This window comes from Heterocephalus glaber, unplaced genomic scaffold, assembly GCF_053883595.1.
Source record: "Heterocephalus glaber isolate CG9 unplaced genomic scaffold, H.glaber_assembly_v1.0 deba00000331, whole genome shotgun sequence".
NCBI classification, from domain to species: domain Eukaryota; kingdom Metazoa; phylum Chordata; class Mammalia; order Rodentia; family Bathyergidae; genus Heterocephalus; species Heterocephalus glaber.
In genome coordinates this window covers 18,361,217-18,381,030 of record NW_028258142.1, presented here as the reverse complement: position 1 = coordinate 18,381,030, position 19,814 = coordinate 18,361,217, and the positions used below count along the sequence as shown (strand labels likewise).

The 19,814-nt window shown below is 35.7% G+C and overlaps 1 protein-coding gene and 1 pseudogene across 3 annotated transcripts in view; both read right to left on the bottom strand.

Moving 5' to 3' along the window:
- Positions 1 to 19,814, bottom strand: part of Vps4b (vacuolar protein sorting 4 homolog B) — a 31,423-nt gene that overhangs the window by 8,077 nt on the left and 3,532 nt on the right. For 2 of the 3 annotated variants that reach the window (XR_015443209.1, XM_004858448.3), the window contains exons 2-6: positions 10,069 to 10,180; positions 8,622 to 8,778; positions 6,171 to 6,238; positions 2,924 to 3,043; positions 63 to 219 (exon numbers count right to left, since the gene is read on the bottom strand). Coding sequence is in view for 2 of the 3 variants with exons in the window: in XM_004858448.3 (XP_004858505.1) it covers positions 63 to 219; positions 2,924 to 3,043; positions 6,171 to 6,238; positions 8,622 to 8,778; positions 10,069 to 10,180 (614 nt within the window). In the remaining variant the exon portion in view is untranslated. Of the gene's footprint in view, positions 1 to 62; positions 220 to 2,923; positions 3,044 to 6,170; positions 6,239 to 8,621; positions 8,779 to 10,068; positions 10,181 to 15,679; positions 15,769 to 19,814 lie in introns of all 3 variants that reach the window. The other variant, XM_013077260.3, reaches the window with a different exon arrangement.
- On the bottom strand, positions 10,413 to 10,506 carry LOC147830046 (U6 spliceosomal RNA; annotated as a pseudogene).

Genomic DNA, 19,814 nt, shown 5'->3' with positions numbered 1-19,814 from the left:
ACTTTCAGACTGATACGGTGACTACCATGCAAAGAAACAAACAAAAAAGATTTACTACTTACTTTTCACTTTCACCTAGCCACTTAGAAACAAGGTCAGAGGAAGATATTGAAAAAAATGTTGAGTTGTTTGCTTCTGTTGCTACAGCTTTGGCTAAATAGGATTTTCCTGTTCCAGGTGGCCCAAATAATAGGATTCCTCTCCAAGGTGTCCTCTTGCCTAAAATTTGCATTAGAAAAATAACACGAGAATTCTAAGACTGTTCATTTCAATTACTGTAGACATCATCTATACTGGAGAATACTCTGAAAAGGTTTTCACTCTAAAGTTCTCAGCAAGAATAAAAAGGTATTTTAAAAATAAGCCAGCTGGGCTGGGTGATGCAAGCTTATAATTCTGGCACTCTGGGAGGCTGAGGGAGGAAGATTGAAAGTTTGAGCCCAGCCAAGGCAATTTAGTGACTTGGCAAGATCCTGACTGAAAAATTAAAATAATAAACAGGGGCTGGAGATATAGCTTAGTGCAAAGAACTGGAGTTCAATCTCCACTACCATAAATAAAAACAGAGAAAATCAACACACTACACTTAAGATAAGTATGTCTTAAATGTATTTTATTTGCTAGTTCTAAAGATATTTTGTCAAAAGTGTATTTACATAAATACAAGCCTAACAGGAAGTTCTTTTTCCTCCCCTGGTAACAGGGATCAGAGTCAAGACCTTGCACTTGTGAGGCACTTGCCACTGAGACAAGTCCCCTGCCCCACAGGAAGTTCTTTTGCTTGCTCACTCATTTGTTCAACCAGTATGTATCAAAACCATATGTGCAGAACAGAAAGAAAAGGATCTTTGCCTTCCATAGGCTTACAGTTTAATCAGGGAAAAAGAGTTCAGTTAAAGGTGTACTTTCTAATGATCTGTTGTATGCATGGCTCAACAACACTCTATCCACAAAAGAAGCGCATATTCTTTTGACTACTTATGACCTGTGGAGAAATGGATCTAACAGTATGGATGACTTGTGAAGTTCTGCTGAAATTTTAATTTCACAGGGAAGCAACAAGTTAGTATTACAGTTAGCAGTCCCAATGGGTAGCTGGGCAATGATTTGGGAACTCTCTTAAATCCCAGTTTTTCTAAACTATAACAAGGGAACAAATGAATGCTTTGTGCCCCAATTTTGCTAATGAGAAATTATAATGGTATTTCAAATGGACCAGAATGTGTTATAGCTGGCAAATATGTATTTAAAAGTGTCCAGGAACAAACTGTGGATGAGTATAGTGTTTGCAACAGAATGATACACAGATGACTAATGGCAAAACTAAATATTGTTATTTTTACTGTTACAAAAGCCTCAACTTTTACTTGAATTCTATTTTTCTATTTTATATGTGTGCAATTATAGTTCTGTGTCCCCCTCCTCATGGCACATATGCCATTGGTATCACATGAATACTTCTAGGCGGTATACAAATTCTTTTTATTTAAATCATTATCTATTTACACGTATGTTAGAAAAACATCTACAGTAGACAGAAAGCAGTCTTTAAAATAACATTACTCAGTAAAAGTGAATGATTTGAAGTTCCAATAAAAGAAAAATAATCTATTCTGTTACAAGTCAAGAAAGAGATGACCTCTGAGGAGGAAAGACAAAAGGAGGATTGCTTGACTACTGGTAATACAACCCTTCTTTATCTGGGGGATAGTTAACTGATGAGGAAGCTGAACACTTACAGTTCCTGCATACTGAAATATTTATGACTTACTTCAATAAAATTTTTTTTGTAAAAAGTGAGCAATTTAAAGAAAACTGTTTTAAAAACAAAGGTATATATGGAAATATTCATGGAGAAGACACATAAATGATTCATGTTTGAGAAACACTGGTAGTTATATAACACGAGTTCATTCATATATTTGTACCTTTATAGGGTATGATGTCAACTTTTAAACTGTTTTATATTTTTGAAGGTAAAAGTCACACCTTGAAGTTAGGTGGCATAACACATGGCCCACAGGTTCTTTGCTTTCTTCCTGATGGCTCTGTGTGACATCACTGTCTATATCTGTACAGTTTGAGCTCAATGTCATAGATCTGCTCTTTACATAAACTAGGTTTTTTCAAAAGGAAAAACCTATGCTTAACTGTTAAGACCATGGGAGTAGCCATCTCATGGACACAGGCCATCAGTCACAAAAGGACAATTTGAAGGAATGATTCAGCACAGACAAATCACTTACTGCTGGAACTAGAACTTGAGCTATCTCTAGATGGTGGGTCAGCAATATTCTCTTCACAGTGATACTCAGCTGTCCCTTTGTCCCTAGAGGATATGTACTTCATCTGAAGCCATTAAATAAGTCTTACTCTTTTTAAGAAATGGAAATATTCTTTAAAAAAAACTAATATATACCTATTGCAAAAAAATTCAGATGAAAGTCAAAAGAAAAAGTAAAAACCATTTTTAATCTTATTCCCTGACACACAGTTTAAGTCAGCCCATCTACACTTACTTCTCAGCACACACATTTATTTAACAAACATGAAAACACCCTTTGTTTCACAATCTGGTTTTTGACATTTATAAAAGATGTGTAAAAAAATGAAAATGAAGAATGAATTTCATTAATATGAATATACACTATATTTTAATAAGTATATGACACTCGCCCGACACAGCATGCCAATGATTTACCCTACGCCCTACTGGTTGATATTTATGTTGTTTTGTAATATATATATTACAAATTTAGATAAGTATAATAATAAAACATCTGTGTAAGGATATGTTTCTTCCTTCTAACTGGCAGAATTATCATGATAATTCATGATATGGTGACAAGATCTCACATTTTACCTCAGTCATTCATGTGTTTTAAAAGAATCATGAAATAAAATTACTTAGAAGTCATCTCACCTGTAAAAAGATGGGGAAATTTAATGGGCAAAATCACAGCCTCTTTAAGTGCTTCTTTGGCTCCTTCAAGACCAGCAACGTCGCTCCATTTCACATTTGGTCTCTCAATAACGATGGCACCTACAAAAAATTATGTCTTCTTTAAATTATGGAAGACTATTTTCTCAAACTTATAAAACATGAAATACTAATGTTAAAAGAAATGCCTTATAAAGTTGTCTGGAAAAGTTCTATGTACTAAATTGTTCTGAAATTGTACGATGAAGTAGTAGTGTTGGGAGTAATCAGCAGGAGGCAAGTTCCTACTTTCTCATTTGTGAGGTGAAAAATAATACCATCTGCCCACACTACAGTATAAGGATCAAATGACATAATTCTAGAGTGTTTGGAAAAGCACCAAACATTATATAAAGAGGTTATAATAGTTGAATGTAACACTGATCTAGAGAATCAAGCATATTTGTTTAATGGGGGTTGATTTACTATTCTTCTGTGAACCAAAAGGTGATCTAATGCTTTCCTCGACCACAGAGAGAACATATGCCTAACAGCTTTAACTGAAGATAAATGGAAGAGAAGAAAAGAAGAAAAAAAGGAAGAGATAGAAATGGAAGAAGTAAATGACACATAAGACAATGTATATCCTTGTAGATCTGCAACACTTTCCTGAGATTTTCACTTGGCTTCCCAACACTAAATATACATTTACAATTTTTGCAAATTAATAGTCACTTAAAGCTTTTCCAATTTTCTAGTGTACAGAAATTTCTCAACTCTGAACAGTTAAGTAGGCTGTTCTAACATGGTATGTAGTTGTTTTAATAATAAAACACCACACAATTTACTAGTTATGAAATTAGTTTTATAAGTCATTTTTTTCTGATTAGGAAATACCACCTATCATTCTAATTATATTCAGCAGCTTACTTCCTAAATTATGAAAATCTTAAGTTATTAGACTAAAATTAAATGAAACCATAAACATTTCTTCATCCTAAAATGTGGTACACATCTGTAATCCCAGCTACTCAAGAGGTTGAAGCAGGAGGATCACAAATTAGAGGCCAGCCTGGATAACTTAGTGAGACCTTATATCAAAAGAAAATTTTTTTTGAAAAGGCCTGGGATGTAGCTCAGGGCAAAGGTTCCGGGTTCAATCCCCAGTACTGCAGAGCAAAACAAAACAATGAACAAAGATTAGCAATCCCACAGAAAGAAACATCTACATCATATGATGGAATTTTATTTTACATATGTGCATCATCTGGCTAACTCAAGATTTTTATGGAATTTTAAAAGTGTGCAAAAGTTATTTTCATGTTTAACTAATACCTTTCTCCTTAAAGTTTAAAGGTGACTTTGGAATGTTTACTAATGAAAGGTTAAATACTTGATACTACTTAATGGTCTGTAAAACTAAAAAGGTGAGGGGAGATTATGGATCAATACAAACAAATAATTAAACATATTTCCAATTACATACATCTACCTGGTCTTTGATTACACCATGTATGATATTAAAATATTAACCTCAAAAGTCACTGAATTATCTACATCAATGAAGAGAAAACCCAAATCATACACCCATTTTTTTTTTTTTTGTACCAGGATCGAGCTCAGGTCCTTGCGCTTGCGCAGCAGGTGGTGAAACCACTGAGCTAAATCCCCAGCCGTATACATCCATTTTTAATTCTAACAATCATGGTATAATTAACGTTATAAAACAAGCGTTAGAACAATTTAGGAAAAAAAGAAAGTCTCAAAGAAAGGGATATTACAGTATGAAATCCATTAGCAAATGATTAAAGATGGAAAAAACCTTGATGAAAGCCTAGCGTTCCTTTCATATTATACTTTATCCTAAAATCCAAACAAATTTCCTCATTTAAATGTGTTAAACATTAAAAAAAAAAATCTCTAGCCCTTGTGCCAGGGAATTTATAGAAATCGCTAATAAAAATCAGTTGGATCTTTTTCAAGATTGAAGATATAATCCAATTTCCACATAGAGAATGGGATGGGGAGAGGGGAACCTAAACCAAAACTGGTAAGACTAATAGCAAGCTTCTTGCCTTATTACTGGAATAAAGCCACTTGTCACAGACCTTTGGGTTACCTGGCAAATACTGAATATGCAGTGTGCGGAGCACTGCTTCCAGCAGTGGGGATACTGCAGTGGAAACTCAAAGTTTTTGCCCTGGGACTATAGCCTTCACGTTATCCTCACTACCTGTACTGTTTTCAAGGTACTATCCTTGTAGTGTTCTCCTATACATCCCAGCTGGGTAGGTAAAACAGAAATATTACCAAAATAAAGAGACTAGTGTAGCAAAATTAAAGGTCCAGTTAAACTAGGTGTATTCATTATTCAGTAACCAAGGTTACATAATGGAAATAATTTCTATTCAGCATTCTGTTTGGTTAAATTCAAAAAACTATTAGCTAATACATCAAAGAACAATCACATCTCAGCAATTAAAGAAGACAGCAATTAAACAGATACCTTTTCATACATGCAGAGCCACCATTTATCAAGTTCCTAGAATTTTTCAGATCTAATATTAGTAAGTTATTACACTATTATTGATCTTCCTTCCTGAAAGGAAAATATTATGAATTTTCATTTTAGAGGTGGGTACTCAGACTTTGAGAGGTTAGGAGAACTTGCCCATGACCAGAAAGCTTTTAAGGGACAGACCCTGGTGTGGAATCCAGATCTGAACCTACCCTCTCTTTGTTATGCCATTATATAGGCTTTTACAGAAAGGTAAAAACGAGAGCTGAAAGAGATAAAGAGACAGGTGTAAATGGGAAGGAACACTGAAAAGCAGATGAGAAAGAGCACGTAAAAAACATGAAATAAACCATCAATGGATCAGCCACACTAATGGTACTAAAAGTAATTTCTAATTCATTTTGCTCCTGACAGTAAATTTTAATACTGTTAGATTTTGTACTGTGCTAATAGTATAAATGCTACCTCCTTTATAAGGGACAAAAAAACTGAAAAGAATAAATTCACAACTTTTTAAAGGCAGAAATAACAACAAAAACCAAACTATTAAAAACCCTGAAGGGGCAAATCCTATGAAAATGTTCTAAACAAAGCCAGCATGTGACCACTGGCAACCACAGCCAGTTCTAGAATTTCATTTAAATACAGAAGGAAAGAAACAATTCAAATCAGACAATTCATCATGAGTCTTTTCAATAAGGTAGTAAATTTTAAAATGAAATCTAAAGCAACCTTGAAGTTGATTCTGTAGTTTCTTTTTTTCAGGATCATCAGATTCTCCTTCCCCATCACTGTCATTCCTAAAAAGAATTTAATATATTTAATAGCATTCAAATAATGCTATCAAATAATGCAAAAATGAAGGAAAGATAACCTGAAATATCTGTAATTTAAATGGCAAAATGAAACATTCACATTAAAAGTTATGGTTACTTTATTAAAACTTTAAATAAATAAGAAGCAGGCCTATCAATCAACAGGTAATCACGATCAAGAAAGGGACAAAAAGGTCAGGAAGAAGTGAAGAGCTACCTTCAAATTCCTATGATACACTGTGCATGTATGAGTTCATAGATGCATGCCCTATACATTGTTCCATGAATGATTTAAGATGAATTACAGGACAGGTACAAACAAAATAAAAACACCAGGATCCAAAATATAAAAGGGGATAAAAGCACAACAGGTTTTATGCTAAAATGGGATTGCCATGGTTAACAGGATGGTAGTGTTATGGATGATGTAGACTGACAATGAAAAAGATTCATTTGACATTTGCTCCAACCTTCTATCACACTTTCTTGCACTATAAGAGCTTTATTTATTTAAACAAACCACCACCACCAGCAAAAAAAAAAAAAACTTCCTAACTTTTGTAGGCCCCCTTCCAGGGATGGTTTCATAAGAGATCAGTTCCTCTAAGGGGTGGGGGAAGCGTGGGCACACTTGCATACATATCAGATCTTTAGGTGAAAGTACTGTTTTGGTGAGGGAGCTGAGACAGAAGGCTTATTGTGTGATCTCATGACTCACGGAGGGGAACTGCTCAGAGGGGAGTTGATAGCAGCAGGATCCCTACTTGACACGCCTCTATTTTGGTACATATGAATTCACAACTGCATGCTCACACACAACATACTGGGTCTTTCCCCTAGTGATATGGAATCTAAGTTTGATTCTCTGGCCTTCAAATTCTGTAAGGTGATATACTATAATAAATTCCTGTTTGCTCTAGCCAAAATGAATCCTGGTGATTGTAACTAAGATTGTTATTCAGAACATGAAAAAAACTAGAATCCCTTTGAAGGTAGCCATCATAGGAGAGATGATTACAGATTCATTAAGCAGGACTGGAAGAGCCCCAACAGACAGGGGAAGACAGGATGTTTCTGCTGGTGAGGGAGTCTCAGTGAGAGCTGGGGGCCCTGGGCACTTGAGGTCAGCTGAAGTCTTCCCATGTTTTCATCTCATGTTGGAAGTCCTGTCTTACAGTGAATGTCATTTCATACAAGAAACCCTGAAGTTGAAATTCAGTAATCTGTAAAACAGAACTATGATCTGAATTTTGTTATGTCAATGCTGTAGATATAATAAATATTCTTAGGGTGTCACAGAAACTCCCAGTTCTCTGATCACACCTTGAACAGATAAAACTTGGAGCTTATGATTTTCTTCAATCTCTACCAAGTGGCAACTAGTCAACTCTAATTCTTATATTTCTCATGCCCTTCAAAATGGTCTATGGTAGCCAAATCCCCTAAAGTACTGCCTAAAAGGTACTTCATGCCTCATGAGCACAAGGGATTATCTAAGGAACTTCAGCCATTGTGGAGCATGAACTGCAGGCATCACATTCTCTAAAGCTCATGAGCTTTCAAACCCAACCTGGACAGTATCACACTGCGGAGTCCTGTTTTCTTAAGAGGGTGTCACCTGGAACTTCTTGGGGTACCAGTTAATAGAAAGATCAAAGAGGATCTGATTAGAATATGTTTCCCCTGCTTAGCATAGAGCTGGGCATGCATATCACATACCAAATAAAAGAATTCTGCATCTGTATGTAACAGACCACCCACACAAGACTACATTCCAGAAATAGGTTTTAACTTTTAAAAATCATGGTGTGTTGCTTTACAATGATATCATAAAGCATATAGGATGCAAATCCACAGGAAATAACTTTGCACATCTAAAACATTATTTGGATTATTGGAGTTATTTTTTGTCTGTATAGTCTAAGACTTAATTTATGGATCATTCTTATAATTTAAACCTCAATATTTAATGATGGTCAGACGTTGAGTGCTACTCCTATGCATGTTTCCCCTATTACTAGCAAGCAGTCCTGGGGGTTTCTTTTGGGCATGTCATCCACTAAGCTTGGCAAACTAGGGGTGTACAAACTTTTGTCTGTGAAAGACCAGACAGTAAAATATTTCAGGCTTTGTGGCCATTAAGTCTCTCTTGCAACCACTCAACTTTGCTGTAACAGCATGCAATGAGCCTTGATGATATGTAAACAATAGGGTGAACCTGTGTCCCCATAAAACTCACTGACAAAAACAGGGAGTAGGTCTGCTTTGGCCCCTTTCTCATGGTTTGCCAGTACCTGGTTCAAACAAAATAAATTTATTTTGTAAATAAAAAGTTGAGAGAACAAAATATAACACTTGTAATACATACCCCTTCTCATCAGCTGGACTTGGCTGTCCCTCTTTCACTGGCTTCTGTGGGGTTTTCTCTCTTTTCTTCAGATACTCCTTTAGTTTTTCTGCTCTATCAAGATATTCTGTACACTTTGCCCTGATACTTTGCTTGGCTTTATCACCCTGTGCTTCATCTGTTGAAGTGAATGAGAGAGATTTTTCAATTAATATTTGATAAAGTTTAAACTTGGATGTATTCTTCTTCTTTTTTTTTTTTTTTGGTACCGGGGATCGAACTCAGGTCCTTGCACTTGCGCAGCAGGCGGCAAAACCACTGAACTAAATCCCCAGCCCTGGATGTATTCTTTTAAACACAGAAATTCTATGTTGGCGGAGAGAGAAAAGATAATCTCTAACTCACTATAATCAATGGTTATCAACTCTTCTTTATTCTTTCTTCACAGGATTGGAGACTGAGTTTGAGTCACAAAAGATTTCACAAGATAGCAGAATATTTTAATGTTAAATAAGAAGGAATTATTTAATATTCTCTATGTTTCATATTCTTCCCTTACACTTTGCAGATAGTGGAAAGCTTGTCTATATAAAACTAATCATGAGACAAACAACTTGATTATAGAACAGCAGTTACCAGAGATGGGGAAAGGACAGAAGTAGATAAAGGAAAGTTGTACAGTAGAATGTGTTGAAATATCACACTGAATTCCTTAATATGTACAACTAAAATGTGTTAATCAAAAATAAAATATAAAAAAGATAAACAGAAGTAAAGCAGTGTTAACCATTTCCATTAATATCTACATAAACTTTATTTCAAAGAGTATATAAAGTGATGGAAATCTCACAGATATGTACCACTAATATAATAATTTTACTAAATAAAGGTTAAAAAAAGTAGAGTTCAGCAATATATAAAACACATGGGACTAGCCTCATATATCTTAGGTTATGATACATTCTTAGTTTCACCTTAATTTTACATAAACCCTCAAGATTAAATGGGGAGGCTTAAAAGAAAAGCCTTGAATTATCTAACCACATTAAGTGTAAAATTCATGAAGACAGAGGTTTTCATTCATTGTTTTCACTGTTGAATCCCCAGTGCCCAAAAAAGTGTCTGGCATATGATGAATATGCAATATGTATTTGTAAAATACACACAAAAAATGCTTCCTGATGTATTTTAAGACAGAATTATTTTCAAACATGCTTTGGAAATGAGTTTATATTACATAATTTGGTAGTTGTTTCCAGTGACTATATGACATTTTAAGATGTCTAGGAATACAAACTAATCATGATAACTCACATTAGCTAAAGTTGAGTACTTCAAAGTAGAAAGGCTTTTTTTTAGCTAGCGGATGTTTTAGAATCTGGCTTTGTATTTCAATCAATTTTCAGAAATAAAAATAGAATTTTATTTTGTAGTGTTTTTAAATAAAAAAAATAAACTATGACCTTACATTTAACTACATGAAGAAAATATTGTACAGCATGTTGATAGAGTTGAAGGGCTTCCTCATAATTCCCAGCTTTGTCTTCTTGTGCTGCTTTGTTAGCAAGATCTATTGCTTTCTGTTTGAGAAAAGCAAAATATTTACATTAAAACCAAAGCATAAACATAAACTTGAAATAAATAATCAAATTGGAACATTTCTGGAGGGAGGCAGCACTTGGTATTGAACTCAGGGCCTCACATATGTCAGGTTAAGTGTTCTACCACTGAGCTACATCTAATGCCTAGTAAATTTTTTAAAAAATAAAAGCAACCTTAAACAACTGTAATTTGTTGTAAATTATCTTTAAAAAAAAAATGGAACGCTTCACGAATTTGCGTGTCATCCTTGCTAATCTTCTCTGTATCGTTCCGATTTTAGTATATGTGCTGCTGAAGTGAGCACTGTTGTAAATTATCTTATAAAATGCAAATTACATTTGTTATATGAATAAATGCTATCTGAATACAACTTTATGTAGTACCACTCACTAAAATTCTCACAATTTTCACACAACTAAAGTCAAATTAGAGCCAGTAAGGAATAACTGAGTAATCTGAAAATTCATATTCAAAACAGCTTTTAGGGAAATTCTCAAAAATCAAATGCATTAAATCTAAAGCATAGTAGAAATGTATGGGGTAAAGCCCCTTGAGAAGCACTGGGGCGGTACAATTACCAAGAATCTGAAAAATGCCCCAAATTTTTAATCTGTTAAAGTTCACTCACTGAGCAAAGACATTAACCAGAGGTCTTTTAAATGACAAAACAAATTTTATACAGCAAAAGGATGTCCCACCACAGAACATTAAAGGATTCTTAAATTAAGGACACACAGTGTTTACAATAAGACTCCTCCTCTCAACCCCTCACCACCTTTCAGTACCAGGGATTGAAGCCAGGGTCTTGAACATGCTAAGTAAGCACTCTATCACTGAGCTACATAATCAGCCAGCTGCAACATTTTAGATGTTAACAACTATTTGAAATAACAGCAACAAACAACACAGAAAAAGATGGGAAGGAAAATATAACAGAACTTATCTCTAATAAGTAAGTCTTCACTGATTTGTTACTTTCTCCTTTTTCAAATCTTTTAAAATATATCCATGTGATTTTCGAAAATGATGCAAGTAAGTCAGTATCAGAAGAATATGCTTTTTAAGGAAACGGTGGTGGAGCAACTGGACATCCATAAGCAAAAAAGAAATCTCAATTTAAACCTTATACTTTCTGTAAAACTTAACTCCAAGTGGCCACAGACTTACACAAAAAACAAAAAACTATAAAACTTGGAAAAATCTTCAGTATCTAGGGCTTGGCAAAGGGGCTTAAATTTGACATCAAGCATAATGTACAAAAGGAAAAAATAAAAAACTGGACCTTGTCAAGCTTTTGTTCTCTAGAAGATCCTTTATAAAAAGATGAAAAGATGAGTTACAGACTGGGAGAACTATTTCAAAACACATCCAACAAAAAAGTAGTATCAACAATACATAAAGAACTCTGAAAACCCAACAGCTAGAAAGAGTCCAAATAGAAAAGGGACAAAAGATGTGAATGAATATGTTATCAAAGGATTTATACTTAAGATTACTATCTCTAGGTGGATGTAAAGTAAATCAAATACACAAGCTTAACTATTGCATGCTTTCTCTTATATGAGAAATCCAAAGTATAAATAATTTAAAGAGCAAAATACTAAAATATAATCGAAAACGTGGAGATAGATCTTTTGCAAATGAGAAGGAGTACAAGATATGGGGGGGGAGAAGAGGGGAATGGCAAATAAAAAGAATTAAGATGTGTTATGTACATGGACCAACTATGATAAATGTAATCATTATGTTCAGCAAACATGCCCTAATAAGCAAGGATATACAGACGGCAAATAAGCACATGAAAAGATGCTTATCATAAGCCACCAGAGAAAAGCAAATTAAACCAGCAATGAGATATCACAACACTTATACAAGAATGGGTAAAATAAAATATAGTGTACAATGTCAACATTAAAAACTAATAGCTTTTTCTATACAACAATGAACTAGCTGAGAAAACAAGTTAGGAAAACAATTCTGCTCACAACAGTGTAAAAAAAAAACAACCTTGGAATCAACCTAATGAAAGAGGTGAAAGACCTGTCCACGGAAAATTACACAACACTAAGGAAAGAAGTTAAAATCAATAGAAGATGGAAAGACCTTCCATGTTCATGGATTGACAGAATTAATATTTTTATACTGGCTATATTAAAAAAATCTATAGATTCACTGCAATCCCCATCAAAATTCCAAAGACATTCTTTACAGAACTAAAAACTAAAATAAAGTAAAATAAAAAAAAATCTACAACATAAAAGACCCATAACAGCCAAATCATTGGCAAAAAAAAAAAAAAAAAGATTAAGGCTGGAGACATCACAATACCTGATTTTAAGCTGCATACAAATGAAAAACCAGCATGGTCCTGGCACAAAAAGATACACAGTCCAATGGAACAGAACAGAGGATATAGAAACAGCCGCATGCAACCTTAGTTATCCCTTAGCCATCTGATTCTTGTCAAAGGAGCCAAATACATACAATGGAGAAAAGACGGGCTTTTTTTTTTCTGGTACCAGGGATCGAACTCAGGACCTTGCGCTTGTGAGGCAGGCGGCGGAACCACTGAGCTAAATCCCCGGCCCAAGATGGCCTTTTTAATAAATGGTGTTGGGAAAACTTACAGAAGATAGAAACTAGATCCCTATCTCATTCTGCACAAAATCAACTCTAAATGGATCAAAGACTTAGGTATGAGACCTGAAACTGCTAGAAGAAAACATATGGGAGACAGATGAATCTACAGCCACAGCCAAAGACTTCCTGAACTAATAGCACAGGAAATAATATTAAGAATCAATAAATAGGAGTACCAAAGTTTCTACACAGCAAGGAAAACAACTAACAAAGTGAAGAGAAAGCCTATAGAATGAGAAAAACCTCTGCCATCTACTCTTCTGACAGAGGATTAATATTTAAAATATATGAAGAACTCAAAAAATACCCAAAAAATCAGAGCTAAATTAATAAATGGGCAAATAAATTAAACAAACACTTATTTTAAAAAAGTATGGATGGCCTGTAGATACACGAAAATACGTTCAACATCTTTAGTCATTAGGGAAATGCAATTCAAACTATATTCAGATTTCATCTCATGTTCATCAGAATGCCTATCATCAACAAATTCTGGCAAGGATGAGGCTGTGGTGAAAAGAATGCTTCTAATCTGTGATGGGAATGTAAATTAGCATAACTAGTATGGAAATCAGTATGGCTGTTCCTAAAAAACTAAAAATTGAACTACCACATGACCCTGCTATACCACTCCTTGTTATACCCCAAAGAATTAAAAGACAGCATACCATACTATAGGGATAGCTGCATACCCAAGTTTATTTGGGCACAATTCACAATAGCCAACATATGGAACCAGCTTATGTACCCATCAACAGATAAATGGATAAAGAAATGTGGTATATGGGGAGGGGGGAGATTTTCTAGGATTTAATCCAGATGGGGATGAGGAACACTGAGGTAATAAAGGATACAAATCTTCAGTTTTACTAGAAGATGCCACAGACACTTTCAAATGTGTGTTCCATTTTGTATAAGAATTCCTACTTTTCCATATTCTTTTTTTTTTTTTTGACTTTTCCATATTCTTGCCTACACTTCAAATTATCAGTTTTGGGATCCTATTTTTTTCTTAACTTTTAAAACAAAAAACATGGTTTTTATAAAACTATATCAGAAAGATAAAAGGCTCAGCTTCAACATTTACCAACTTATAGTTAATTTTTTTTTGGTAGTGCTGGGGATTGAGCTCAGTGCCTCTCACATTGCACAGGCAAGTGCTCTCTCTACCTATGATCTACATCCCCAGCCCTCCCATAGCTAGTCTTACAGTAATAACTGTACTCATTGCTTCACTCTCAGATAATTTTGAAGCAAATCCCAGGCATTGTATTTTCCTAAATATGCATTTCTAAATTATCAGATGTTTTAAAAAAGTGTAACAATCATATCTTTTAAAGTTGTTTTTAATTTTAATAAAGATATATAAATAAAATATAAAATATTTTAACTATTAAAAAGGAATTGTGGTATACATATATAATAGAGTACTACTCTGCTATAAAGAGGAACAAAATGATGTCATTTGCAGGAAAATGGGTGGAACTGGAGATCATCATGTTAAGCAAAATAAGGCAGACTTCAAAAGACAAGTGTCATGTTTTTCTTAATATGTGAACTCTAAAGTAGATGACATGAAAGTAGAGGAGACTGATATTCAACAAGATGAAGGAATAAGGAAGATGGGAAATGGGGTAAAATGTATATATGTATATTAATATACCTCACTGAAACTCAGTATTTTATAGAGTAGGCACTAAAAAAAGTATATTTAAAAAACAGAGCTGGTGTGGTAGTGCACACCTATAATCCCAGCACTTGGGAAGCTGAGGCAGGAGGATCACTGTGAGTTCAAGGCCAGCCTGTACTACAAAGTGAGACCTCCCCTCTCAACATCCCCAGAGACAAATGCTGGTGAGGACACAGAGAACTAGGTCATTTATTCTTTGCTTGTGGAATATAAAAAGTACAGCCACTTTGGGAAACTGAATGTTTCTGTTTTGTTTATAACACTGACAAGCAACTGCACACCTGAGCATTTATTTCACAGAAATGAAGATTTATATTCACACAAAAACCTGAACATGACAGCTGCAGATGTCTTTCAACAGCTGCATGGTAAAACGGGTCAACAAACACTAAAAAATTAAAAGCTGGAGTATACTGATACTATGGGATACTCCTCAGTAATAAAAAGGAATGGACTATTGTTACACATGAGTTGGATTACTTTCCAGGGCATCATGATGACTGAAAAAAGCCAAATCCAAACAGCTGGAGACTATATGATTTCATTTATATAATTCTCTCAAAATGACAAAATCAGGTATGGAGAACAGATTAGTTTTGAAGGAGGCTGGAATGGTGGGTGGAAGAGGAAGGGAGGTGACTGGTCACAAAGGGGCAACAAATGGGATCCTTGTGGATGGAACTGTTCTGTACCTTAACTGTGGTGAAGGATATACAAACCTACACTGTGATAAAACTGCACAGAAGCACACACATAGACACACATAAATAAATACACACAAGTATAAGTCAAACTGCAGGAAGGTGAGTAAGAGTCATAGAATGCCTCAATGTCAATAGCCTGGTTGTGATATCAGAAGAGCTTTACAAGATGCAAGTGGATGAAGGGTGCACTGGATCTTTCTGTACTGTCTCTTACAGCTACCTGCATATGAATCTACAATTCTCTCACAATAAAATTTTCATTAAAAACTAATTTTTAAAAATATGCATAGACACAAAGAATAAGCACAATTTATTAAGACATTCCAACTGGTTAATTTAGGTAGTAAAACTATATTTAGCAAAAAAATGAGTCAATAACAAAAAGAAAATGATCATGGTTAGACTATATTAAAAATAATTATGCTGGGGGTGGTGTCGCACACCTGAAAAATCCCAGCATTCTCAGGAGGCTGAGGCAGGAACATCACAAGTCTTGAGCCTGGTCTGGTCAATTCAGCAATTTAGTGAGACCCTGTCTCAAAATAAAAGTTAAAAAAGGAGTAGGGATGAAAGCCCTGGGTTCAATCCCAAGCACTTCCCCCAAACATATAATATATGTGTGTGTGTGTGTGTATGAATATATAATGTGTGTATATATATATATATGATTCAAACAATCCCAAAGCCAATCATATGTAAGAATACTAGTATATATCTTTTAATTTTTATTAGTACATATTTGCAATACATAATGGTACATGCACATAACATACCTTAATTCTTTTTATGTCCTCCTTTCCCTCTCTTCCCCCAAGAATACTAATACACTTTGAAGTAGCTGCTTATGGATGGGGTGAAATCTATAAATGGAAGGAACAGTCCTCTTGTTGGAAGACTACACTTCTTTTGTTACAGCAGGAAGGAAGATAAAGTGTTTTAGAATTAAGGAAAATGCAGAAGTTACATGTTTTACAGTCCAACTAGCCTGACTGCAAGGACAAAGATTCAAGTTTTGTTAGCTAGACAGGATATAAAAGGTGGACTCACAACTGGTACTTAGGTGAGACTGGTCGCATAAAATGCATTCCAAAGGCTCAGTGGCTAAGCCATACACCAGAAATAAATTCTTTTCTTATTCTGACTATAATTTTTTTTCTCAGATATTTTTGCAATGCTGTGGCACTCACTTATCCTGCCACTCATTCACAGCCCTTACTGTAGTGTTGCAGTTAGGTGCTGCATACCTGCCTACTTAAGTGTTCCTGCCTCAATATCTGGCTCTAAACATTGTACCAATTACAGTACATAGTTTAAACCAGCCTTTCTTTGATTATGAAAATGTCTGCATTTGTACTGTCCAATATGGAAGCTACCAGGAACATATAGCTTCTGAGCCCCTGAAATGTGGCTAGTGTGAGAGTGTTTATTTAAATACCACACATGGCTATGGTACTGGATGGCACATGTTAAACCTTTAAGAATTTGTTTTTCCTCTGATGAATGCCTTATTTCACCCTTGTTAGCATTCCTCATTTGAAATGAAATTAAGCATGGCCTGCATGGTTTTGGAACACTAACTATTCTTTTGTAATATAATCCTTATCCTCTCTATTCCTATGACCTTACTTCAGTACACTTTCACACTTTCAAAATTACTAACTAGTCTTGTGGGCAGTCCACCTGCTTCCACCCTTGCTACATCAGAGTACACAGAGCAATCTTTGATGGGTTCCCCCTAAACATCATAAAATTCAAATGCCCGTGCATGAGCTGCATGGCCTTATATGACCTAGTTATGTTTGGATCCCACCTGAAACCCGCCAGTTCCTCCACCACTCAAGCAGTATGAGCACTGTAGACCCACTCTCCATAGAATGATGTAGTCCTAGTTCAACTGGCAAGTCCTCAGACAAGTCCTCTCTAATCTTTTTTTTTTTTTGGTACAGGGGATCAAACTCAGGACCTTGCACTTGCGTGGCAGGCCCCGGAACCACTGAGCTAAATCCCTGGCCCAAGTCCTCTCTAATCTTATGTATCAAAGGCAGTGCTCCATCCTTGCTTTCTGCTCTCCCCTTGCTCCAGAACTCTCTTATCTCAATATTATCATTATATTTACGTTTCCTCATTCACTGGCCAGATCCTTTTCTAAGGTAAGCTCTGTGAGGACAGGACTTCACAGGGTGCTCTCCAGCCTGGAACGGTGCTGGCAGATGTTGGGCACTCTTACTGCCAAACAACTGAAAAGTCTCCTATTGCTCTCTTAAAATTTTCCTCCTTTTGGTTACTCCATTTCTGTCATCTCCACTGGCTATTTTGGTTACTCACAAGTAGATCTCCTTCAAAAGCGTTATTTGACATCAAAACGCCCTTCAGTTCAGTTCTGTTTCTCTGCTTGTAGAGCACAAATCACAGTGGATTGGCCTCTATTCCCTGTATCACATCAATAAAGCTGCTCCTATCGAGGCTCTTTATGATGCCAGATCCAAAAACCAACTCTGCCTTCATCTTGATCTTTTGACAACATTCTACAAAAATCTATCATTTCCTTCTTATTAATACTATCCTCTGACTCTCCTGATTTTCCTCCTACCTTTCTGGCAGCTCCTTCTCTGCTTTGCTGCCTCTTCCTCTTCTACATGACACTGAAATATGGGATATGATTGAAAAATATACTGAATGTTTAAATTTTTAAGATGTGTTACAGTAAAAAATTCACTGCCAGGGCCGGGGATTTAGCTCAGTGGTGCTGCTACTTGCCTCACAAGCGCAAGGTCCTGAGTTTGATCCCAGGTACTGCAAAAATAAAAAAAATAAACCAAAACAAAACACCCTACCATTAATCCCTCTCAACATACTCCCCTCACTTCAAATACACTTACTTGCCACTTTCTGCAACAGTTCTTGGCCACTTTCTGCAACAGTTTTGGAATTCCTGTTGTGGCTGTCTTTAGTTTTGTTGTTGTGGCTACCTTAATGTTCTGAATTAATTCAAAATGTTTTCCTTTCATGGTCTTTTTTTTTTTGGTACCGGGGATTGAACTCGGGTCCTTGCGTTTGTGCAGCAGGCAGCGAAACCACTGAGCTAAAGCCCCAGCCCCCGTTCATGGTCATTTTGACTTTGAGGAAGAGCTGGAAGTTCCAAGATGACAGACCGGGGAATAAGGTGGATCAGCACACACTATAACGTCTTTAAGAGGCTGCCTATCTATCCATTGGATAGCACTTGGCGGCAGCATTCAGATTTTTTATCATAGCTCATAAAGACACAGGACCTTCAGAATTGCTTCAGAAACTGGCAAGAATGATGAGATTAGTGTATTTGAAGCAAGGGGGAGTATTCAGATGGGGATTAATGACAATGTGTATTTTTACTGTAAATTAAACATTTTAAAAACATTTACCATAAATTTTGATCATGCCGTACATACCTTACGGTTAGGCTGGGGCTCACTTCTCTGCTTAATCGTTTCCTACATGAGAGGCTTTCAACAATTTAAGGTTGATGAACTTTGGGCTGCAAATTTATTCCATTTTTAGGCTTGCAATTATTCCAGCTTGCAAATTTATTCCATTTTTAAAACACAACTGTCTACATCACTCTTGTATTTAAACTGTGCGTTCTTATCAGTGTGTGTGAAAGCTTGCGGGTTTTGTTTCTGTTTGGTTTTTTGTTTTTGTTTTTTTCCTGTCTCATTAGAATGTAAGCTCCATATGGAAAGGGTGTTATGCCTCTTGTCTTCATATTTGCATACGATTCCAGCAGAGTGGCTGGGAGAAGACTGAGAGTAACTTCATTTCTGTAGGCTCAGTCAGAATCCAGGCATCAAAATATAATTATAAAGGCTAGGAACATCTGGGTCTATCCTTTTGATTAGGAGACCACAGACAACCCCAGAAAACCCTGAGAAACAGTAAATTCTATAATTACTTGTCCCAGAAGAAAAGATGACCAGCTTTGTCTGCCCAAGATAATTCTGTGTGTGCTCTGAAGGCTTCCCCTGCTTTCCTCTCTGACGTGGACTCCATCAATGATATTCTCTTCTTCCCAACCTTTCCCTTGTTTGTTGGGTCCTTCTAAGGAGAAAAATGGGCTGTAAGCCTATCTCAGGCTCCTATCTACATAATCTACACTAGAGCACACCAACTCTCTCTAGTTGCTGGAATCCTCTCTAGCTACTATCTTACCAGTTCATAACTTTCACAGCAAAATCCCAGAGTATCACTATTCTGTCTTGGTTTCTTGAACTATCCCTCCCACACCAATGTTTTCTTGCCTGCTGATAGCAAAATATCATGTTTCTCTCTGCAGCACTTAACACTAGTAATGCAATATCCTCACAGTGTCTCATTTCTTGATCTTCATTACATCATTCTTACTCCTAATGATTCTTTTTCAGGTTTCCTTTTCTCTCCTTTTAAAAGTCTACACTCCACAGGGTTTTTCATCGTTGGTCCTTTTTTTTACTCATTCTGTAAACTCTCCTTCTGTCCACAACCTCTCCTACCACCTTTTTGTTACTAATGCCCAAATCCTTATATCCAACGCAGCCCACTCATGCCAGTTCTACTTATCTGTAT